The 22,722-nt window shown below is 46.4% G+C and overlaps 1 protein-coding gene across 1 annotated transcript in view; it reads left to right on the top strand.

The window, feature by feature from the left end:
• Positions 1 to 18,090, top strand: part of TSPAN32 (tetraspanin 32) — a gene marked incomplete at its 5' end in the record, with an annotated part of 34,237 nt that extends 16,147 nt beyond the window's left edge. The window contains 4 exons of the mRNA XM_080617657.1: positions 9,328 to 9,429; positions 10,849 to 10,941; positions 12,501 to 12,584; positions 14,843 to 18,090. Coding sequence (XP_080473783.1) covers positions 9,328 to 9,429; positions 10,849 to 10,941; positions 12,501 to 12,584; positions 14,843 to 14,938 — 375 coding nt within the window. The 3' untranslated portion in view covers positions 14,939 to 18,090. The remainder of the gene's footprint in view (positions 1 to 9,327; positions 9,430 to 10,848; positions 10,942 to 12,500; positions 12,585 to 14,842) is intronic.
• Positions 18,091 to 22,722: the final 4,632 nt, after the last annotated feature.

Genomic DNA, 22,722 nt, shown 5'->3' with positions numbered 1-22,722 from the left:
TTGGAGCTAGATGATCGGAAGATGCTTTCCAACCCTAACTATTCTATGAATCTGTGAAATACTTAGTTTGTTAAAAAAAAAATAAAAATCCAACAACAAAAAGGCAAACAATTCCTCACCTCACACCCAACCCAAAAAAACAGGAGGACCTTGATACACTGAGGCTGGTGTCACTTGCAAGGAGTGCAGCCATAGATCTGGAGGATTTAGTGGGAAAAACTCACGGGAGTTGATTAACTTCCTGCCTGGCTTTTCTATACTTCCCTATAAAGTATTTGGTGGTCTGCCAAAATCACAAAGTGATGCTCCTGGCTGAATCCAGGTATCACAGAGATGGCTCTGATGCACCCCTGCTCACTGTCTGAGTGGGACGTATAGCACCCATGCAGCTAGAATTTTGCTGTTCTTTTTGAGACCTGGAGATGGGAAGTGAGGAGGAGGTGAGAGTGTAACAGCTCAGCACTTTCCTTGTTTTAAATATTTTGTGCAAGGACCTGATGGAAGTGCTAGGATCAGAAGTAAACAGATTTGTAAGGTTTTTCTTTTCCTGAATTTTTTGTTCTATGATGGTTTTTCTCCTTCCATGTATTCCCTCAGTGATAGACCATAAGATGGTCAGGGTTTGCCTGGTCCTCTTTCAAAACCAGACAGTGGGGGGAAAATATATATGGACTTCTATGGAATATATATATATGTTTACATGTATATATAGACATATAATCTTTATGTTTAGATAGATATTGAAAAGAAAAAGTGAAAACCATTTTGCTAAAAGCCTCATCTGAGTCTTCTTGCTTGAGCCGTTCAATGACCACCACCAGTCAAGGGGGAGCAGCACCTTCTTATCTTGTGCAGTTTTCCATGAAGGGCCTCAAAGGCTGCTCTGGTTTGCAGCACTGGATGTATTTCTGCCACTGGAATTGGTTGGCTTGAGGAAGGCTGGAGACGAGGGAGCTGTGAAGGAAGTACAAAGCTGCAGCAAGCTGTAATGGCTGCGTTGGATAAAGCAATGATGCCCTGTTTGAACACGGGGTGGGGAGCACATCTTACCATGTGCTCAGTCCAAGCAGTGGGAGTTGCCCTACTGCTTGGCTGAAGTGCCCAGAGTAGTTTTACCTCCTCTATTTCATTGCACTTGCACCATTGCTTTATTGAAACCCAAGCACTTGCATCTTCCTTCTTTAACCTGATTTCTAACATGCTGTGAAGGTGTGCATTTCTACATGCCAGGGAGGAAAGGGAAGACAGAGGTAGCAAAATGTAGATGTGTGGTGGGGTTTTTTTTACTGCAGCAAGGAAGGATTTTGAGTGAATTAACCACTTTATTCCAGTTTCCCATCTTAACTAACTTGCAGTTTATAGCTAAGCAAGGGAGTCTGCGGTAGCCACTGCTGAAGGGATATTCCTGAGTGGTGCTAGTCAGTATGGCCTTCTTGGTGACCCTGACAGGACATGAAGTGCTGAGGTTGACGTTTTTTCTGAGGCTAAAGCACATATGCTTGATTTGGTACCTCAAAAGCATGAAGAGCAACAGGAGAGGAGGATCCCCCTCTTGCTTGCTGTGCTTCTCTTCCTGCTCTGCTTTGTCAAGGGTGTTCCTGTTAAGCAGAAAAGAGACAGGCTTGTCTCTGAGATAATCCTGACATCTCCTTTCACTATACTGTCCTTGAGCTCCAGCTTTGCAGAGGGAGTTTTGGCTACTGACTGTTGCAAAGATGGTTCACTGAGTAAGTCTCAGTCCGTTGTTCTTGACACCAGTCTACATTAGTTTTCCAATGTACAGCTAAGTGACTAGCTCACGTTGCCTAGGCACAGGCATTTGCTGGCAGCAGGATTCATTGATACTCTGGTTTGCAAAGGGATCAGGAACTGAAGGCTGACCTCCTTGTCTGATCTTTCTGTTCCAAATCCAGTTACAGGTAAAAATTATCCTTGATAAATAACCTGAGTCAAGAATGTCAATTTTCCTCCTGAAGGAGGTAAGACTGAAATTTGCTTTAGTTTCTAATAGCCAAGGGTAAGAACACTAATGGTTTAGAGTAAATGCCTTCCTGCATGCATAAATTCTGCTTCTTGGGGGATAAAGGATTTAGAGGATGATAAACAATCTCAAAATTCCTTCTTTCTTCTTTTTTTTTTTTTTTTTTACTTTGAGTGAAAAAACCGACTCCACTGAGTCAGTCTCAGCCATCTTGGTGGTGATTTTCCATTTATTGTATCCAGCAACCCATTGATATAATCCCTAAATCCCTAAATGAGTGTTTCATTAAGGAACACAGGCAGAAATGGGAGGCAGCAACTATTTTACTAATTTAGGGCTGGTACATTTTGCCCATCTTCTTCCAGGAAAAGAATTGTTCTAAGGTGTGACCTCCATACTGCTTCATCTGGAGTTTTTTCTTAAGCTAGAGTCCAGCTGATGCTTCATCTTCAGCTCTTGATATGTTTCACTGACGAGCATCTTCCAAGGGGGAGCTTTGTCCAGTAATACTCCTCCAGCAGTGAGTCGCAACATGTCACTAGGAACAGGAAAATCCGCTTAACCATAATGATACTTATGTGTGTGTGAAGTGTAAGACCTTTTAAAAAGAAGCTCAGTCTTTCTCTTCTCCAGCTGTGTTGATCCATTATGTGCTAACTACAGTCTGAGTTAGGGGATGAGGTACAGCTGTGTTTTTCTTAAAGCATGTTATTAACAGAATCAGCATAACCACTGAAACTCAAAAAGCATCCTGTTGCCTAACCATGAGGAAAGCACCCTGTTTTGTTGGTTTTTTTTTCTTCAACACCTGGCATAAGAAACAAAAAAAGAAAATAATTTTGAGGGAATGGACTCAAAGTAGCCCGTCAGTTGAATGTGCAATGGGAATCTGTTGCGGGTAGCAACTGAGTACGAAGCAGCGCTACAGGCTAGCTCTTCACTGTCTTATGTCCCAGAGCAAAGGAAGATACAGGGATAAACTTACATCTGCTGGATAAAACAATTTTGCAGATAAGGATAGGTTGTGAAACCATCTGGTGACTGTTTTATGATTTCAGGTTTTAATTTTTATGTTGTAAGGCATGCATGAGTTAGCAGGGCATTTTGGCCTGGATAGGCACTGCCATGTGTGACCAGTGCTTCAGAGCTCAGCTACAGCTCTGAGTATATACACCCCAGGCAGAAAAGTTGCTAAGGTTCATTAGTGCAATCTTTTGTCCTTGTATATCTCTTCTCATTAAAGCAGACCTCTTGTATGTTCTGTGGCACAGTCTCCTGCATAGAAGGAAACAGCCAGTGATAAATACTGAGATTTAGTACTTTATACCTACATCTGAAACATTTAAATGAGAAAGATCTCTGCAGTACTCTTTGAAAACAGACTGCTGTGTTGTATGAAGACAGCAATTCTCCCCTTCAAAATCAAATAATCCTAGCAAAAGTCAGAAAGACAATGTAGAGGAACTACAGTCAATTCACTCCTTTAAAAAATGGCTTTGTAGTTTGGTATTCCCTTACTAGCATCTGAATAGTGCATTCAGATAATGGTTGGATATAAATGCTAGATATAATTGCTAGATAGAAATGCTGAGAACAACTAATCAGCAAATTTTACTTTTAGGCTTGCCCAGACACACATTCTAAAAGAAAATAACTGCTACAAATATTTTCCATTTAATCCTTTGTGCTGTCAGTTCTTTTAGGCTGCTTTACAAAATGGAAAAAAAGATCAGTAAATAACTGAGAAGCCAACTCACAATCAAGCTCAGAAACAGAATGCAGTGAAGTCTTTAGCAGTCATTATGTACCTGGAGATAACCATCATCATCACAGAATCATAGAAACATAGAATAGTTTGGGTTGGAAAGGACCTTCTAAGATCATCTTGTTCCAACCCCCCTGCCATGGGCAGGGACACCACACACTAAACCATGCCACCCAAGGCTCTGTCCAACCTGGCCTTGAACACTTCCAGGGATGGAGCATTCACAGCTACTTAGGCAGCCTGTTCCAGTGCCTCACCACTCTTACAGTAAAGAACTTCTTCCTTATATCCTATCTAAACTTCCCCTGTTTAAGTTTGAACCCGTTATCCCTCGTCCTATCACTACAATTCCTAATGAAGAGTCCCTCCCCAGCACCATTATAGCCCCCCTTCAGATACTGGGAGGCTGCTATGAGGTCTCCACGCAGCCTTCTCTTCTCCAGGCTGAACAGCCCCAACTTTCTCAGCCTGTCTCCATACGGGAGGTGCTCCAGTCCCCTGATCATCCTCGTGGCCCTCCTCTGGACTTGTTCCAACAGTTCCATGTCCTTTTTATGTTGAGGACACCAGAACTGCACACAATACTCCAAGTGAGGTCTCACGAGAGCAGAGTAGAGGGGCAGGATCACCTCCTTTGACCTGCTGGTCACGTTCCTTTTGATGCAGCCCAGGATATGATTGGCTTTCTGGGCTGTGAGCGCACACTGAAGCCGGCTCGTGTTCATTTTCTCATCGACCAACACCCCCAAGTCCTTCTCTGCAGGGCTGCTCTGAATCTCTTCTCTGCCCAACCTGTAGCTGTGCCTGGGATTGCTCTGACCCAGGTGTAGGACCTTGCACTTGGCATGGTTAAACTTCATAAGGTTGGCATCAGCCCACCTCACAAGCGTGTCAAGGTCCCTCTGGATGGCATCCCTTCCCTCCGGTGTATCAACCAAACCACACAGCTTGGTGTCATCGGCAAACTTGCTGAGGGCGCACTCAATCCCACTGTCCATGTCACCGACAAAGATGTTGAACAAGACTGATCCCAACTGGACATCAAGCTGTTGACCACAGTTCTTTGTGTGCCAGTCTGGCCAGCCAGCCTGTTCTTTATCCACTGAGTGGCCCATCTATCAAATTGATGTCTCTCCAATTTAGAGACAAGGATGTTGTGTGGGACAGTGTTGAACACTTTGCACAAGCCCAGGTAGATGACGTCAACTGCTCTGCCCCTGTCCCTAAGTTCCGTAGCCCCATCATAGAAGGCCACCAAATTGGTCAGGCAGGATTTCCCCTTAGTGAAGCCATGCTGGCTGTCACCAAGCACCTCCTTGTTTTTCATGTGCCTTAGCATGCCTTCCAGGAGAATCTGCTCCAAGATTTTGCCAGGCACAGAGGTGAGACTGACTGGTCTGTAATTCCTGGGGTCATCCATTTTCCCTTCTTGAAAATGGGGGTTATATTTCCCTTCTTCCAGTCATCGGGAACTTCACCTGACTGCCATGATTTTTCAAATATGATGGCCAGTGGCTTAGCAACTTCATTCGCCAGCTCCTTCAGGACCCGCAGATGGATTTCATCAGGTCCCATGGACTTGTGTATGTTCAGGTTCTTAAGATGCTCTCGAACCAGATCCTCTCCTACAGTGGGCCTAGGGTCTTCATTCTCACATTCCCTGCGTCCGCCTTCCAAGACTTGGGTGGTGTGGTCAGAGCCTTTGCCAGTGAAGACCGAGGCAAAGAAGTCCATAAGAACCTCAGCCTTTTCTAAATCTAGGGTAGCCAGTTCTCCTGATAGCTTCCAGAGAGGGCCCATGTTGTCCCTAGTCTGTCTTTTATTCACAATGTACCTATAGAATCCCTTCCTGTTATCTTTCACATCCCTAGCCAAGTTTAATTTTAACTGGGCTTCAGCTTTCCTAACCAGTTCCCTAGCTTCCCAAACAACATCTCTGTATTCTTCCCAGGCTGCCTGTCCTTGCTTCCACCTTTTATAAGCCTCTTTTTTCCCTCTAAGTTTCCTGAGCAGCTCCTTATCCATCCATGGAGGTCTCCTGGCTCTCCTGCTGCACTTCCTTCTAGTTGGGACACAACATTCCTGAGCTTCTAGCAGGTGATCCTTGAATATCAACCAAGAGTCTTGGGCCCCTCTGCCCTCTAGGGCTGTATCCCATGGAACCTTACTAAGCAGGTTCCTGAAGAGGCCAAAGTCTGCTCTCTTGAAGTCCAGGGCAGTGAGCTTGCTGCATGCTCTTGTCACTGTCCTGAGGATCTCAAATTCCACCATCTCATGATCGCTGCAACCAAGGCTGCTCTGCAGCGTCACATTTCCAAGCAGCCCTTCCCTGTTGGTGAGCACGAGGTCAAGCATGGCACCTCTCCTTGTCTCTATTACTTGCAGAAGGAAGTTGTCTTTCCATACTCTTCAGCCTATCACTGACATAAATAGCAACTCCCCCTCCCCACCTGCCAGGCCTGTCTTTTCTAAAGAGTCTGTAACCTTCCATTCCAACACTCCAGCCATAGGAGCCATCGCACCATGTTTCTTTGATACCAACTGTATCATACCCCCGTAGATGTGCACATATCTCTAATTCCTCTTGTTTGTTCCCCATGCTATGGGTGTTTGTATAGAGGCACCTGAGCCGAGCTCCAAATGAAGCCGGCTCATTGGCTGGAGTGGCTGGAATATCTCTGCATCGCTCCGAGCATTTATTATAGGTGCTGGCAACTGACTGGGTGTGCTGGGATGGAACGATGCCCCCCTCCCCCAACATTTAATTTAAAGCTTTCTTGACCAGCCTGGCAAGCCACCTACCAAAACAGCTCTTCCCCTTCATTGTCAGACCAGCTCCACCAGCCTCCAGTAGACCTGGCCTCCCAGATTGAGTCCCATCATCCTCATCATCACTGTAGTAGAGCTGGTGACTGATCGTGGTTTCTTCCCTTATTGTTTCCAACAGTTGGAGCAATTTTATGCCATAGCTTTGTTATGGGTGTCTTGTTCTTTCAGTTCTTTCCTATTCACTCTTATCCTTCAAACAGCTTTAGTCTCAGTGTTTTGTGTCCTTGCACGGTACAAGGAGGAAGGTTCAAGCATGCACCACTGGATCAGGCAGGACCTCTCATGATCAAATCGATACTCTCATAGTTTTATGCAGCTGGCAGAAGCTCACCAGTCTGGCAGCTGCCAACATCTGGGCAGCTCACCTGCCTTCCTCCCAGGTTGCTTTGTGCAGCACAACCACTGGAGAAGCTGCTGAGGAGGACATAAGCCTCAGGTGGGCCCTGAGGTTTATTGTCAGCGCAAAACACATAATGAGCATTAACCTCCCTGCGTATTGAATTGATTCTGGTGGCATGGTCAGAGCCTGCTTTGCTGCTAGGGAGCCTGTGACTGTCTTTGCAGATGAAACATCACTGGACAAAGTCTCATCTTCCCTTGGTTTAAGTTGAATATGATTGTAAAGTAAGCAGCCAGATCCAGCCCAAAACTCACTGCAATTGAGTATTTTTACCAGTTTTCATGAGGTTTTGGGGAATGAGTCCAGCCAAGGCAGAAGGCTTAAAACTACCTATGCCAACATTTCCTGACCCAGAGTTTAGTAGATCTGTGGAAGTGGTTAAACTTCTGGATTGCTTTCAACACTTGAACCCTTGCCTGAGTCTAGCAAGTTGACTGAAGCCTTTCTTAATTTTTAATTTTTTAAGTCATCCACGTATAGGCCTTTTGTAGGGAAGGTCAGCATCCTGAGCCTAATGAGAAATATAAAAATGAGAAAATTGCCTATGCAACACCACTAGCTTACAGAGACCTATTTGTGTGTTGTCACAATATAAAATAGTCTTTATTCCTGCATCTTAAGCTGGGGTTGGGATATTTGAAATATAATAATTTCTTGGGTTAGGGAGATAGCTGCTCTGTTCTTCCTTCTTCAGCAACACAAGGCCACAGGAGGAGGTCAAAAGATTATTCTTTTTTCATTATTCTTTATTCAATTCTTCAGTGGAAATGGACACTCTTTTTATTGAATCCATTTATTTCATTGCTGCTGATGGAAAGCTAGTTTGTGTCCTGCAAGGAGTTAGAAAACCTTGGATGTTCTCCTTTTTATTGGGGTTTAAGACTTGCTCAGGGAAAGGATGGTGCACAAGTCTGCTAGAGATCCTGTCTTAATCCTGCACACCCCACTCGATGCACTTTGATACATGGGGGTGACAAAATGAGCGTCCTCCATCCTTACCTGCATGGGAAAGCTCAGCATAGTGCATCTTACTGGGAAGGATTTTTCCTTGGCTCAGAATATCTGTAGTACCTCCATCACCGGACCTCTTGTTTAAGCTGGATTGCTTCTGCTTCACCTGCAAATTGCACTGTGACAAGTGATGGAGCATCCTGGAGCAGTGGCAGCTTTGCTGCAGATAAATGCTGAGAAACTCCCAAGCCACTCAATTTCTGTGCCATGATAGCTGTGGAACATTTTCTGATGTAAGCTTTTAAACTCTATACCTGGCGGCAGAGAGATGAGTTGGATACAAGTAATCTTCTCAACCCGTCTCTCTCTTCTACCTGGTTATCAGCCTCTGTCAGTTGATTGCATTTTGGGCAGCCGAGCAGAATAGAGCAGTATTGCAGTGATGGCTGTAATCACCTTGAATGACCCTGGTTTCACCCCTGAAGAGACAGTGTTCCATTTTTTTTCCCCCTGGAGCAACTTTCAAGTTCAGCCCCTTAAGACTGAGCTGAAAAGCCTCACTTTCAGGAGAGATGGCTCTGCTCCTGGGGTGCCTGTACCTCTCTCTGTGTGGCCACTCACTCCATCTGTCTCACCGATAGATTTTCCCTCCTGGAAGCCAAATGCTGCCTGCAGGCCCGCAGATCAGTGCCCCTGTGCAAATGAGGGAAAATGAAAGCAAGAAATAGAGGTTTGACTCCAGGCACTGAAGGCAATTGTCATATTTTTTTCTTCAACACCCGAGTGGGAGTTGGCTGGGATCTGTCAAGCTGCAAGTTCTCACACATTGGGTAAATATTTAGGGTCTGATTCACCACTGAATCACTCTGTTATTTTTTCGGCCCTATTCAGGGGAATTGCTTTGTCACTAGGATAACACCAGCTCTCTGAGGCCCTCTCACCTTCATATTTTAGCACCTCATTGTCATGTGTGCCTGTCCTCACAGTGACATCAGGATGGGGAGATGGTGTCGTCCCTTCCTAGCAGAGGAAATCAGAGGCACACTGGTCACAGGCACCTGAGTTTTCTCTGACTCAGGTCAGAGTAAAAAATCCAAAACTGGTGAAAAGCTCTGGCTGTCAGCTTGTGAGACCTTGGCGTGATGCTAAAGTGTCCATGCATAGCATAACGTGGTATACATGCAGTATCACAGCCTCTCTCATGGGATTTGCCATGTTTTAGGTGCCCCTTGGTGCATGGAGGTCATAACCAGCTCCTGCTGCTACATGGTAGTCATATAATAGCTGCACTCCTTGTCTTGCTATACCTGGGAGAGCTTCTGGGCGAATGCAAGAGTGTTTTTCCTTTCAGAGACAACTGTGCCTGTGTTTTGTGTGTACAGACCTCTTCTTTCATTGCAGGTGGAAGAGAGCATGATGGATGTGTATGACCTTGTGTATGAGGAGGTGAGGAGGAATGCCTCCAGCTTCAGGAGGCATGAGCTGACTGCCATCCACAAAGCAGTAAGTTGTCTTTCTCAGCCTTAGCAGAAAACCTTGCCCTGGGGTATCTTCCCAAGGTTTCAGCAGGCTGGGTCTGATGCCTGTGCTCTGCCTCGTGGATGCTGCAGTCTCATTTTCCCTCAGGAACAGAGTACTCCAGCCTGCTAAGAAGTCTGCTCCTCCCTTCCTACTCTTCCTCTCCCAGATCTGACCAACCAGATTGTCAACAGGAGGAGAGGGCCACTTCCCTGAGCATCACCCATATGCGAGATCATCAATGCTTCTGCACAGTAGCTGTTATACATATTGTCTATCGAAGCAGGCCCTCTGCCGTGTTCCCTATCTGTAGTACGAGAAAGTGGACATACACCTCTTGTGTCCCTGGACAGGCAGAGAGAGGGAGAGAATTCCACATTGTCTAGCAGAAGTATTTGGACTTCGTTATTTCTGTGTATCCTTGAGCCTATGACTGAGGAGTACTGGAGGCTACCAGGCCTCTTGCAATGCTGGAGACTGCTAGCAAGCTCCCCAAAACTACCACCCAGGATGCTGTTGGGGCAGGGGACTTCTCTTTAGCTTGGTAGGTGGGCAAGGATGGTGGCCCAGAGCACAGGGAGGATGTTAGCCCTCAAAGCCACAGGAAATAAGTGAGGGTGTCCCCCATGGTGAGAAACTCCGGAGTTCCCGCTGAGTAAAGGAGATGATGTTCCATCCACCTCCCACTCAACTCCCTTTATCCTCCTGTGTTTTATTAACTCATCGTAACAATTACTTTCTGAAGCTGTTTTCATCCGTGCTTCTCAAAACACAGAAAAGGGCAAATGTTTCTCATTGCGATGATGGTGGTGGCCCGCAGCCATGACCAGCCAGAGTGGTGCTTGCTCTGCAGACTTTTGGAGCAATACACCCAGAATCCTGCTTGTCAAGGAGAACCAGGCACAATTCCCAGGTTTATCAGTTCATCAGTTGCTTATTTTAGCTACTTTAATTGATGGAGAAACAGTCCCTCTACTCCCGTGGGCATCCCCTTGTAGAGCTCCAAGCTGGCCAGTTCACCCCAGCTATAGGAAGCCATTTCCATAGGGGGTGTTGCTGGAGATTCTCCCAGCCCGTAACAAACGCTGGGGTCCTTGCATCCCTGCGTTTTCCAGACTAGCCACTGTGAGAGCTGGTGTGACCATGGAGGCAGGGCTTGGCCCCAGCCTCAGGCAGCAGGCAAATTTGGGGCCAGATCCATGTGAGTCCTCTGAATTTAACCTCCATTGCTGCAGTTGTTGATTTCATACCTACATGCTTTGCTCCTTGCAGCCCTGCTTGTATAGCCCTCCCTGTGGCAGCAGGGGGGAAGTGTGGCCCATCACTAACACCTTCTGCTGTGGCAGCTGGTGGCAAGGAGGGAGCTCCGGTGTGTGGCTGGCAGATCTCTCCCTTTTTTTCCAGTTCCTGTGCTGCGGGAAGCATTCTCCATTTGGGGACACAACCAACGTTGAGAGCAAGACATGCCCACCCGGCCAGTCAAACGGTGCTAGACAGGTAAGGGAAAGGTTTCCTCGTCCACACAGTGGGGCTGTGCTGCTACTCAGTAATTGTTAATGAGAGCTGTGGCTTTTCCACAGTTTGGGGTTACTTTGGTTGGGGGTTAGTTGTGGTGGGGTTTTGTTGTTTCAGTAAGGAGGAGCCCCAGTGGATCACAGGTGTCAGACTCGCAGATGTGGTTTCTTTTGCAGCTCTAGAAACCCTTCAAAATGCCTGTGTTTGCAGCCTGTCACTTCCCTCCAGCTTCCTCATCTCCTGCATATGCAGAGTGTGAGATATCATGGCATGTGTCTGAGCTCACATGTTGGACTTTTCCACTTGATACTACTTTCTGAGGCTTCAGAAGTGTCGCACTAACAACAAATGTGGAATTTGCTGTAATTACTTTTTCCCAGGGCATTAAATAAGTTCTAAAATGAGGACCTTATGAAGCAGAGTGATGATGCCCAGCAGTAGCTTCACCAAGTATACTTCATTCCTCCTCTTTTCAGTGGCTCAGTGAGGTTGATGGAGAAGCCACCAGTATTAGACTGCCTTTGTGCTGAAGCCGTAACATAGACTTCAGACTCTCTGAGCAAAGCTATTGTATGATGATTTTTCTTCCACAGGAGTAGCCAGATCAGCTGAAGTAGCTGAAGCCTCCAGCATCAATATGTGTGTTGATGGAAAACAAAACCATGTTGCTACAGCTATACAAAAACGTTGTTAGGCAAAGATGTTACACACTAACAGGACACCTTGATGCACAGGCACGCATCAGCCAGTGGGGCAGCCTCTCAAAGCACTGCCTCCAGGAAGCAGAGGCAGAATAGACCAAACAGCTCAAAGAGCAGGAAGGGAGAGCAGAGTTAAACCAGGCACTATGTGGGTGACTGTTCCCCTTCTTCTCCCCCTCAAAGTTTTGTGTTCCCTCAGGTAGCGAGCCAGGGGAGGTGGGCTGGGGGGATGCGTTTTGCAACCCAGGGAACCGCACGACAGCTGCGCTGCATTCACTCCTGGCTTTGTGTGCTCTTACTTTACTCTGCAAAATCACTTCACCAAGGGCAGGCTCTTGCATTTTTTAAATGGCTCTCTTGGCCAACATCTCTTGGATATCCGTGGGGCTGCTGGCATGCTTAAAGCTAATGTATATTAATGCTTGTGACACCTTGCGAAATTGAGCAGTTCATTAGTGTATTTGAGGAACATATTTAGCATTATGGTGTGCTCTGCTTTTCTGTCTTGTCTTCTCGCTCTTTCCATTTTCCGGTGGTTGGAAACAAACAAAAGTTTGCATGACCGCACTTACCTGTACATGCACAAATCCCCCACAGTCCGAAACACATCAAGGAAATCATAGGTGTATTGTAGCAATAGGAAACACATTGCAGGTGATTGTCTTCCCATGCTGCAGCCAGCAGCAGAGTAGAGGAGAGCTGATCACACAGCAATGTTGTGCAATGCTGCATCCTCCTCTTGTTTCCTTTTCTATCTGAGGTTGTGGCAAGTGCTCTTTGTGGGGACAAAGCCCCACAGCTGAGCTGCTGCTGCACTGCAAAGGGTCTCTCTCTCCCTAGGACTGCCTCCAAGAGATCCAGTTCTTCCTGAAGAAGCACATGGACTTTGTCACCCCGCTCCTGGGCATCACCATTGGCTTCACGGTATCTGTTTGTTCCTTCTCACTTTGGCCCCAGGAGGCAGGCTCCAGCATGGAAACGTATCCTAAATTAGCCGCCAGTTTGGAGACTGGGGTAGAGAAACGAGCACTGGTGGACTGCACTGTGGAAATTATGAAAGGGCCAGGACCTCTCTTATTCAGGCTGATGGATGGAGGTTTTCTCCTGCAGGAATAGCCTTGCTGCATGGTTTTTCTGACCAAACCAGGCATGACAGATGGGAGTGGGGAGCAGCGGGAACTGGCTGTGGCAGCAGCAGCATTTCGCCCACCCAGGTTTGCCTGTGCATCCTCTCCTGCAAGCGAGATGCTGTGTCACCTGGCACAGGGCTTGCAGATCAGATTGGAAGCCGGCAGTAGTTGTGGAAAAGGAGATGCAGTAAAAGCTCTGTATTAGGAAACTTGCTGCCTCTCCTTGCCCAGCGCTCACTGACTGCCTCCCAGCTCAGCTCGAGAAGTCACTTTGTTTGACCAGAGCTGGAAGGTCTTGAAAGCTACTGAGCACCAATAGTGGAGCTGGAGAGCTGTGCGGGAAGGGAAGGTCTCATCCTCTTAATGACCACTAGTAAGCCCAGGAAGGTGCATCTTGGGCAGTGGGTGGGTAAAGCACAAGCTTGTAAGCAGCAGAGGAGAGTAGCATGTTGCCTGGGCTCCCAGGCACCATCTTTGAAGGAGGATCTTGCAGAGGAGGGGTAGGATGATTTGGGTAGAAAGGGTCTGTACTGAATTTGTGAGTCTTATTTGGGGGAAGACAAAAGGAAAAATGAGATACTGCAAGAGGAACATGTTCTTAGGTGGTGAGGGAGCTCAATGGCAGCATGGGGAATGTCCCTTCAGAGCTGGAGAGTGCTAATTAAAACAAGCCTGCTTGCATGCTTGGCAGAGGTGTATTGCTGTAATTACCTCTACACAGGGGCCCTGCATGTGTGATGAAGCACACCAGAAAAAAGTACACACCAAGAGATTTGTTTCTTCACTTTGAAGGGAGGTTTGGGCTGCTGTGATATCTCCATGGTGCTCTCCAGCTGAGGCAACCTTTCCTGACTGAATGTGCATTTGGAGGTTGTTTAATTCCTTCTGTCTGCCTTGTCACAATTATGAGTTAGAAGACTTTTCTTCATCTAAATAAAACCCAGAGAAACAAACACTTTCATGTTTTATACTGCTAGTAGTAAATCAGGAAAACCATCAGGCATTGCTATGGCTCTATAAATATAAAGTCATGTGTGAATAAGTGGTGTCACTTTCTAATTTTTCTCAGGTATATGAGGAACTTCACTGCAGCTATATTCAGACAAAAGTGGGAGCGGCTTTTATTATATATATCTCTTTTTCACAGCTTGATGCTGTAGCCAGATAAGGCAGCTCTCTTTAAAGTGTGTCCTAGAGGAAGTCTCACTGCACAGTTCACTACTGTGATGGCAGAATGCAAGGGAGGCATGCGACAAGGGCTATAGCTGCTCTGATGTCACTGTTCCTCAACCAACAATGCATATATGTCCCCATATCAATCCACAAGCAAAGGCACTTGCACGTTGAGGCAGAGACTTTTGGGGAAAAGAACATGGTTACAGCCCTTGTTTATCCTTCCCACAGCAGCCTTACCTTTGGTATGTTGCCTGTGTAATCCTGATGTGTGATATATCAGGGAGAATGTTAAAATACAGAGGAAATGTACTGTTCTCTGCATTCTCAAGTGTGCACGTGCATGGGGTGGGGGTTGGACTTTGAGGGGGTTTTTTTGTTGTTTTGTTGGGGTTTTTTTACTCCAAACAATACATGAGGATTGTTTGGGGTTTTTGTTATGTTTTGGTTTGATTTGGTTTGGTTTGGTTGTTTCTCCCTGTGTTGTCTTTACAAAAGGATGTTATTAAGAGAAAGATCTGTTTGTTTGCATAGAGAAATGTTTTGTGGTCAGAATTTGAAATCTGAATTTCCTGGTTTCATCTCATTTCTTGGTATTTTCAGGGCCAGGTTTGAGCTGTACTGTGCTAATTCTTATCAGATGCCTTTTAACCACATGTTGGTCTTTCTTTTTATCTTTTTTCTTCCTCTTCCCCTCCAATTGGTGCTCACCATTCTACCAGAAAACAGCTCTCAAGAAAAATGTGACATCCCAATACATAAATTCAGAAGTGCCAAGTGGACTAATAGGCAGCACTTATGATCTCTTATTTGCACAAATAGAACACTATAATCAGTTCAGCATTTAATTGTGTGCCCATCTCATTTATTTCCTTTTAGGTTTATGGAATGATCCTGACTTCATTCCTCTGGTTCTCCATCCACTTCAGCAGCAACCTGGATAGGAAAGGCAAATACATTCTGCGAGAGAGGTAGAAACTCATCACCTGGGCATCCCTACCAGGCAAAGCCAACTTTTGGCACAGGAAGATGTCTGAAGTCACACGCAGAATCCCCTGAGAAGGCCTTACACAGGTTCAGGCAGTAGGGTGTGTGTCATGCATTTCCCCTTCCTGCACTACTAGCTGTTGTGCGTTTCTGAGCTGGTCAGAACAGATGGTGCTCTGAGGAGGAGCAGTCCCACACCTTCGCCAAAAACAAACAAGGCCTGAGACACACTGGAGGACTGAGAAACTGGAGCAGGTTGCCCAGAGAAGCTGTGGCTGCCCCATCCCTGGCAGTGTTCAAGGCCAGGTTGGATGGGGCTTGGAGCAACCTGGTCTAGTGGAAGGTGTCCCCGCCCGTGGCAGGGGGGTTGGAACAAGATGAACTTTAAGGTCACTTCCAACCCAAACCATTCTGTGATTCTATGACGCACCTAGGCTTGGAGACGCAGATCAACTCACCAGGAGACGTAGGGGCTGTAGCTCCACAATTAGGACACAAAGAGCCCCTTAGGACAAAGATGGAGAGGAAAGCCCAGCGAAAATCACAGCATTAAACCAAACTTCTCTTGTGCTGTCATCTGAGCATTCCCTGTGACCCCCAAAGATGTAATATTTCCAGGAAGATGGCTTTGGATCACAGCCCAGGATAATCTTGGACTATTGGCAAATATATGGACACAAGGTGTGTCATTGGTGATGGGAAATGTGTTCTCGTAGCTTGGACGCTCATATTGATTGACTTTGAGCATGTTTCTGATCATGATCAAGTACATAGGCAGCCAATGACTTCAACTGTTTTTCCCCTGTTTTCAAATATTGCCAGACTTACACCAGCTACCAGCTTTTGGTAGAGATCAGGAAAAAAATCACAAAAACAGTGCATGAGCTTTGAAACGAATAACCAGCAAACGGACACATACCTCTGTTATTCCTCTTTATTAATGCAATAACACCGTGATTTTTTAATTCTTAGCATGCAGTCAACCTCCTAGAGCTTGATGCCACACTGGTTTCACAGGGGCTTGTTCAACTTCTATCCTAAGCTCTGTGTTTATCTAGCTTCACTAACCCACAACACTGCTGTGCAATACAAAAGGACTTTGATATTACACATACATGCAGGTCTGAAGTTTAAATCTATAAAAGAACAGGACTGATCTTCAGCCAGGTCAAACAATACAATGTCCAACTCCATGTCCTCTCTTTACATCATCACCTTATCAATAATAAACAGAAATTTTAAAAGCCTCCATCAGCTCTCAGTCTAGCTCAAATGATGGCTCCCTGGTGTGCTTTGCCGTCATTGCAAGGAGGCAGAGCTGCCTCTGAGCTAAAACCCATCATTGCAATAGATTTAGCACCTGCTGGAAAACCTGCTGTAAACTATATGGCTATGTGCAATGTCTTTTGAACCAACAACAGCTTTCACCCCTCTCCTTTGTTGTGGCTTTTAGCCATGAGAAACAGTAAGTAGAAATTGTTCATTGAGATAAATGTGGAAATCCCCGTGCTGAAGTTCAGGACAGGTCCTGGCCCTCAAGGCAGGGGCTGCTACACATACAAGAATAGCAGTACAGCCTACAGCACCTGGTTAGTATTTTAACATGGCTGCAATTACCTTGTGTTGGAAGGAATTGTGCTGAGGGGGAGGCTATCACTCCTCGTTCTGCTCCTTTGGAGCCAGCGGAGCTTCACCGTTGACTTCACTGTAAACATCATCAAGTTCAAACTGCTCCAGAATATTACTCAAGCTACCTTGTAGCAGTCACCAACATGCCTCGGTCTAGCAGGGATTTAGAGGTGATATACACTTGCCAACATACCCACATTCTAGTTTATTTCTCTCCAGTGGCACATAATCTCCCTTGTGAGCTCCAGCTGCTATTGTCCAGGCCACCGCTATTGTTATTCCTTAGCCCAGATGGCAGCTCGTTGACTCATGGTTGCTTCAGTAAAGATGAATTTCTTGCAAAAGGCCATCATTCCTTCTCTTTTTCTGCTGTGCACGAGGCTGCCTGCATTGCTCAGGGTTTGCGTCATGCAGAGCCCTCAGTAATTCTTTCAGTGCTGGGAAGAGATATTCCCCAGGCAGCTAGTGCTTGCCTGCCCCGGCAGCATGCCTTAGCACCCAAGAGGGAGAGGATGGCATTGGTCCTCTGGAGGAAAAGGAGCTGCTCATCAGCCTGATCCTACCCTTGGCTAGCTGCTGGCACAGCAGGCAGATACTTTATGAGGACTAATGCAAGCAGAGGCAGGAAAAAAGCTTAAGGACACAAGCAGTTAAGACTGGAGTATTTATATGAAAGAAATCTCTACAGTTTCACTTTTTTAAACACTATGTAGTCAGCTCTTGCCCGTCACTCTGTGTTGTCTGGACACCTGATGATATTCTACACTGGAGATCAAGCAAATCAGTGGGCTTTGTGTTACTGGTGTGGGTTACCTGCTTAAGCCTTATTAACAGGGAGAAGAAATCTTTGTTAAAGCTTCACCACCAGGTCTGCTTAAAGCTTTAGGTGTTGAGATTACTATGGACAGGAATAGCATACATATGATAAAGTAAACCTGAAAGGCTATTTTATCCCCCTCCACCAGCTCTCTTTTCCCTTGAATCCTTTATGATCTGTGAAATATCACCAGAAGCAGCAGGCACCACTCTAGCAGTGGCCATGTAAGGGGGTGTGTGCATAGCTGCTCTTTTTACACCTCTGTAATGATTTCTGCTGCTTGCTGCAGGGATGAGAACACAACCTGCACCAAACCATTTCACAAAGGGAATAATGCACCTGGAGAGTTGTTGTTTCTTCTTCCCAAGCACCGGCAGACTGGAAGCATGCAATTTTTTTCCCAGGGAGCTGGAAGTTCACTTCCTTCCTCTGACACCCAACTAGCTGGCCATCTCATGACCTATATTGCCATTTCACCCACCACTGGAGTTCCCTAGCAAGGAGCAGCACTTTTAATGAGCAGCCACCTGGCCAGACTCACTCTCCTACCAGAGCTCATGCAGTGTGTAGCACAGAAAATGGCATCCTGCTGTTGCTTTAAGGAGCAGGAATGTGGATACCTTCAACTTCTTCATTTTTACTGCAGAAAAGTGCAGCGTTACCATTTTGTTTGCAGTTGTAGAAATGGCAGCACCCAGGGGATGGCTGGAGGGGTGCTGCGAAGCTGGGGCGGGGGGGAGGGGGAGTTGCACAGGTTTCTTTACACCTATGCCAACAAAAACTCCCTGTCCTGCAGTCAATGTGCTTGCACTCACTAGTCCCTAATTTGCTGGTTGCTGTGGGCAAATTACAGCTCTTGTGCAGCCGGAGCAAAACTCCAGGAACCTATTGGTAAGTACCGCTGAGATTTACCCAGTGTTGAGAAGAGCAAGAAAGGTTTTATAGGGATAAGAGCTTGGAGATGAGCAGAGGGGATGCAAAGCCAGCAGCCAGGCTAGGAAACACCTGCAGAGCCAGTGAGCCTTACTGGGGCTTGCAGAAGCAGAAGCTGGTTGTTACAAGCATGTCAATGCTCAAACTCTGGTAGGAAAAAAATCCCTATTTATGTAGGCATATGCAGGAAGAAAAAGAAAACCAACCTACAGACCAAAGGTGCGAAGTTAAATATTTAATTGTGAATTGGCTCCAATTAATTGTCATTTAAGCCCCAACAATCATCAATTAGTTCCACCAAGTTTACCTGAGCAGTTGAAGTTTGGCCTCTGTATGAGCAGGCATTACCTTGTGGTCATGAGTTATTCTCTTGTTTTAGACAAACCCCCAGCTCTATTTGAGGACTTGGGAAGAGGAAGCAGACTAAGGCCAGGCAATTACCTACAGGGCTGGGGAACATCAGCCATGGCAGTGGTAAGAAGCCTTTTGTGCTGCTTTCCAACTTTGCTGCCCATGCACCACTCTGGTCCTGCTCTGCCAGAGTGAGCATTAACTTCCCCTGAGGCTTTACATGGGGCTTACTGCATGCCTATGGGCAGCCTGACCACAGCTTACTTATGAGTCAGGGGACCTCTCTCAGAGCCTGCCCCGACAGCAGCAGGTGCTGTTTTCCAAGATAGTGCTCATGGAGAATTGGAGGTGAGCAGGGTGCAGCTTTACGCAACAGCCAAGGATGCTCAGCACTTCTGCAAAGCAGATGTTTCTGCACCTGACAAAACCTGAGGATCCCAGAGCACTTGTGAGAAGCACGGGTTAAGCAATTTACTGACTCTCTAGAGGGATTTGATGGAAAGGAAAGTGGGAATCGTTCAGCCTCACGGTACACTGTCTTGGCTCCAAAATGTTTTGCTATTTCCTGCCAGTTCCACTGCCATTGAGATACAACTTTCTCATGCAACAGCCCCTTTGCTGCACAACTCTTATGTCTGCAGCAAGCTCCTAAAGGAGATGCCACTGAGCAAGTTCTGTATAAGCAAGCATTGTATGTTGGCAAACTTGGGTGGATCTTTGCCGCGCTGGGGTGATGAGGAAGCTATCTCCTGCCAAGGTAAAGCTGCATTTCCGAGCTGCAGATATACAGGATATTTTCTGAAAAAAAGAAGAGTTGCTAGACGTGTATTTTCAAAAGGTGCAGAAGGAATTGGTTTGCAAAAGCAGCTGGCTATAATTCTGCTCCAAAATTACAGCCAGAAGTGGTAGATGGGAGCACCCACACAGGAGAACTCTACCAGCACAGCTGAAGGCAGGTAAGGTCAGAAGCTGCTTTGAATACACGGTCGCATCACACGTGACGTGTCACTGCAATTCTCTCTTTGAGTAAAATGCTGTAGTAGGGTGAAAAGAGATTTTTCTTAACCTGTGTAGTTCCTCTTCTGGGGGAGTGAGCAACCGGCAGTGAGCATCAACCCTGTCCACTGAGAAATGTAGCAGTGGGTGGGATGGAGGGCAGACTGCAGGAGCGAGGAGGGGGAACCCCAGAGCAGGCTTGGAGGCTGTTTTGTTAAAACACAGGCAGTGTGTGTTTTGCATCTTTTGGCCTCAGCTGCCAAACCCGTGACTGGCTGCAGGCCTGACGGTGGGTGAGACTGGTCCACTGCACGCCATGCCGAACATCTCACCCCCAGCACAAACCCAGTGCTATCTTTAGTCACGTGGCGTTTTGGGGGTCCATCAAATACATTAGTGCCTGGAGGCAATCTCAATGTCTACCCCTGCTAGGAGGGTAGTGAGGAAAAAAAACCCCATCTCTTTATGTGGAAGACATACAGGGCTGTTGCTCAGCTTGTAAGGAATCACCGGCACATCTTGGACGAAATACTTTCAGATGAGACAAGAGATGCCTGCCCACAGCTAATACCCTCTTGTCTAAGCAGATGCCATTCCCTTAGACTCCAGCAAGTGAAAAGGACAAGTCCTTCCCAACATTCTTGCCAGGGAGATGTATATCCCTGTGTTTACCCTCCGTGGAGTCACTGGCAGCCAGCTGGCTGGGTTGTTTATGTTATCCCAAGGCAAAATCCCCCCTCTCTCCCCTCAGCATCATCCAGTGCTATTGTTTAACCCCCATGTGCACCAGCGTGCTCATGGATGGGCTCACTTTAGTTTTAGCCCTGTTGCATCAGCAATAAGCTATTCCAGTCTTTATTCACCTACTAATGAATTATACATTGATTATACAATAGAAGCTCTCTACATTGATGGGCTGGGCTCTTATTCTCCCACACGGCATCTTGCAAAGTGCAGCTAAGCCCAGCTGCAGCTCAACCCTCTCTGATGCCCTGAGAAAAATGAATGTTCACTGTGCTGGCTCATGAGCTGAGGAGATGGAGTGTGTCTGCACAGGATAAACTCATTTGGGTTTGCTCTTCCTCTGCTGTAACTCTGGTGGGAGTCGATGCTGTCCTTCCTCACCACCCTCCCCTTCCTTGTACTCCTTATATAACCTAACCCATCACCATAGATACGTTGACATAAATATTTAAAGATGGCAGAGAAACAGACCGTGCAGACAAGAACCATTTGTTGAGTTTATTAGAAACAGAAACTTTAGGCACTGCTACAGGTTTCTGCTTGCCTCACTGCCTCCCAAAGGCCGCCAGGCAGATACAACCTCCTCAGGCTATCACTGTGCTTCACCTGAATTTGCAGAGCAGGGCACAGGGAATTTTGGATGAGCAGATGCCAGCTGCTTCTGCTGCGGCACAGAAAAGGTCATCTGGAGATGTCCCCTTAGATACACAGATGAGATTCTTGACATGATTTTTCCTACTCAAAATGAGGCCATTGGCTGGCTGCCCAAGGGTGAAGGCAAGCCTCTTCCGGGGTGATGGAGACCTGCCTTCCCACTGCCACGCTCTTGTTCAGGTCCCTGCCTTGAAAATCAATGTTGCAGGGTGTTGGCTGCCTAGGAAGTTATTCTTCTGTGCTCGGGGACTATGATCCTCCTGCAGGATGAATTTCTGAGGTTCTTTCACGCACCTCCAAATGTCCTAGTTAAAGATTTTTGGTGATGCTGCTATTGTTTAGGGTTTTTTTTTTTTACCAGCACACATAAATTGGAAATGTAGGCTATTTCTGTCATATTTTCACAGAAAATAAGATGCAGTGGTTAAAAGCTAACTAGGACCTCACCCACAAAATTACATGTGTTTTATTCTCATGGTTTGTCCATCATTTTTGCACTGGCTGTGAGAAGGGCAGGGGGATTGCCATTCAAGCCCAAGCCATGCAACCAGACTACCACATCAGCAGCCATTCCGCAGTCCCCGGTGGAGGAGGGACTCCCATCTACTTTCCCAAATCTTCTGGAGACCCTGGGTGTTAGGTGTTTAGAGCCTGCCTCCATGCTAATCCTTCCACAGCCTGATCACCAGCTCCTCAGGCAGGCAAACAAGGTGGGGAGGATGTGGGTCTGTCCTCTCCCCTTATCACCCTCCATCACTTTTATAAAACCAAGGTTCTTTTGAAGCAAAGCTACTGAAAGGCTGCGGGCATTTCCCTGGGAGAAGCAGGATCAAAATCCCAGGGACTGAGTTTGCAGAGTCCTGCTGGTAAGGGGCAGCCTTCTAAATCCAGGGCTGGGAGGAGGCTCAAGCCATCTGCTTTAACAGACCCTGGTGACTCCTGCCTGTAGGATCAGCATCACAACTGACCTATAAACAAGTTCACAAAAACACCAACAACCCAAGCTCAACAGACAGAGGAAACCCACTGCAAGCACCTCCATTCTCTGCTGCTTCACTGTCTGCAAACCCAATTGCAAAAGCAAATACAAATGGGCAGAGGAATTCTATTTGGGGTATGGAGTTTTGGGGTTTTTTTCACTTTTTTTAGTGTTTATTTTTCTCTTTCAGCACACAAGGCTTGGGAGGTAGGTAGCTTTTTCACAGACCTGCCTGCAGCTGCCTGCTCTGCAAAGAATTGTGCATTAGCACCATGCACTGCTGAGCACTTGAACCAAGCCCATCCTCCAAAAGATGGAAGTCATCAGCCCTATTCATAGTGCTTACACTTGATACCCACATGTGACATCGATACCTGAACTGAATGTGTGTAAATTAGTTTTACTTATTTATACAGCAGCATTTTATACAGAGCTGATAAAGCCGCTGAGAGTCTCTGAAATGCAGTTTTGGTACTTTATGGACTGCACAGCAAGTAGTACAGCATGGCAAATGAAAACACAACACCTGAAATCACACACAATCTTGGGAAACAGTATGCATTATCTTGACACTGTTATCACAGTGGTGGTTATTTTCTTCCTGTACATCGAGGTCAAAGTTTTCAAAGGTACCCAGCTGAGTTCCTAAAATAAATAAATAATAATAAA

The sequence above is a fragment of the Psittacula echo genome (genome assembly GCF_963264785.1).
Source record: "Psittacula echo genome assembly, chromosome: 5".
NCBI classification, from domain to species: Eukaryota; Metazoa; Chordata; class Aves; order Psittaciformes; family Psittacidae; genus Psittacula; species Psittacula echo.
This window is presented reverse-complemented; position numbering and strand designations above follow the sequence as displayed.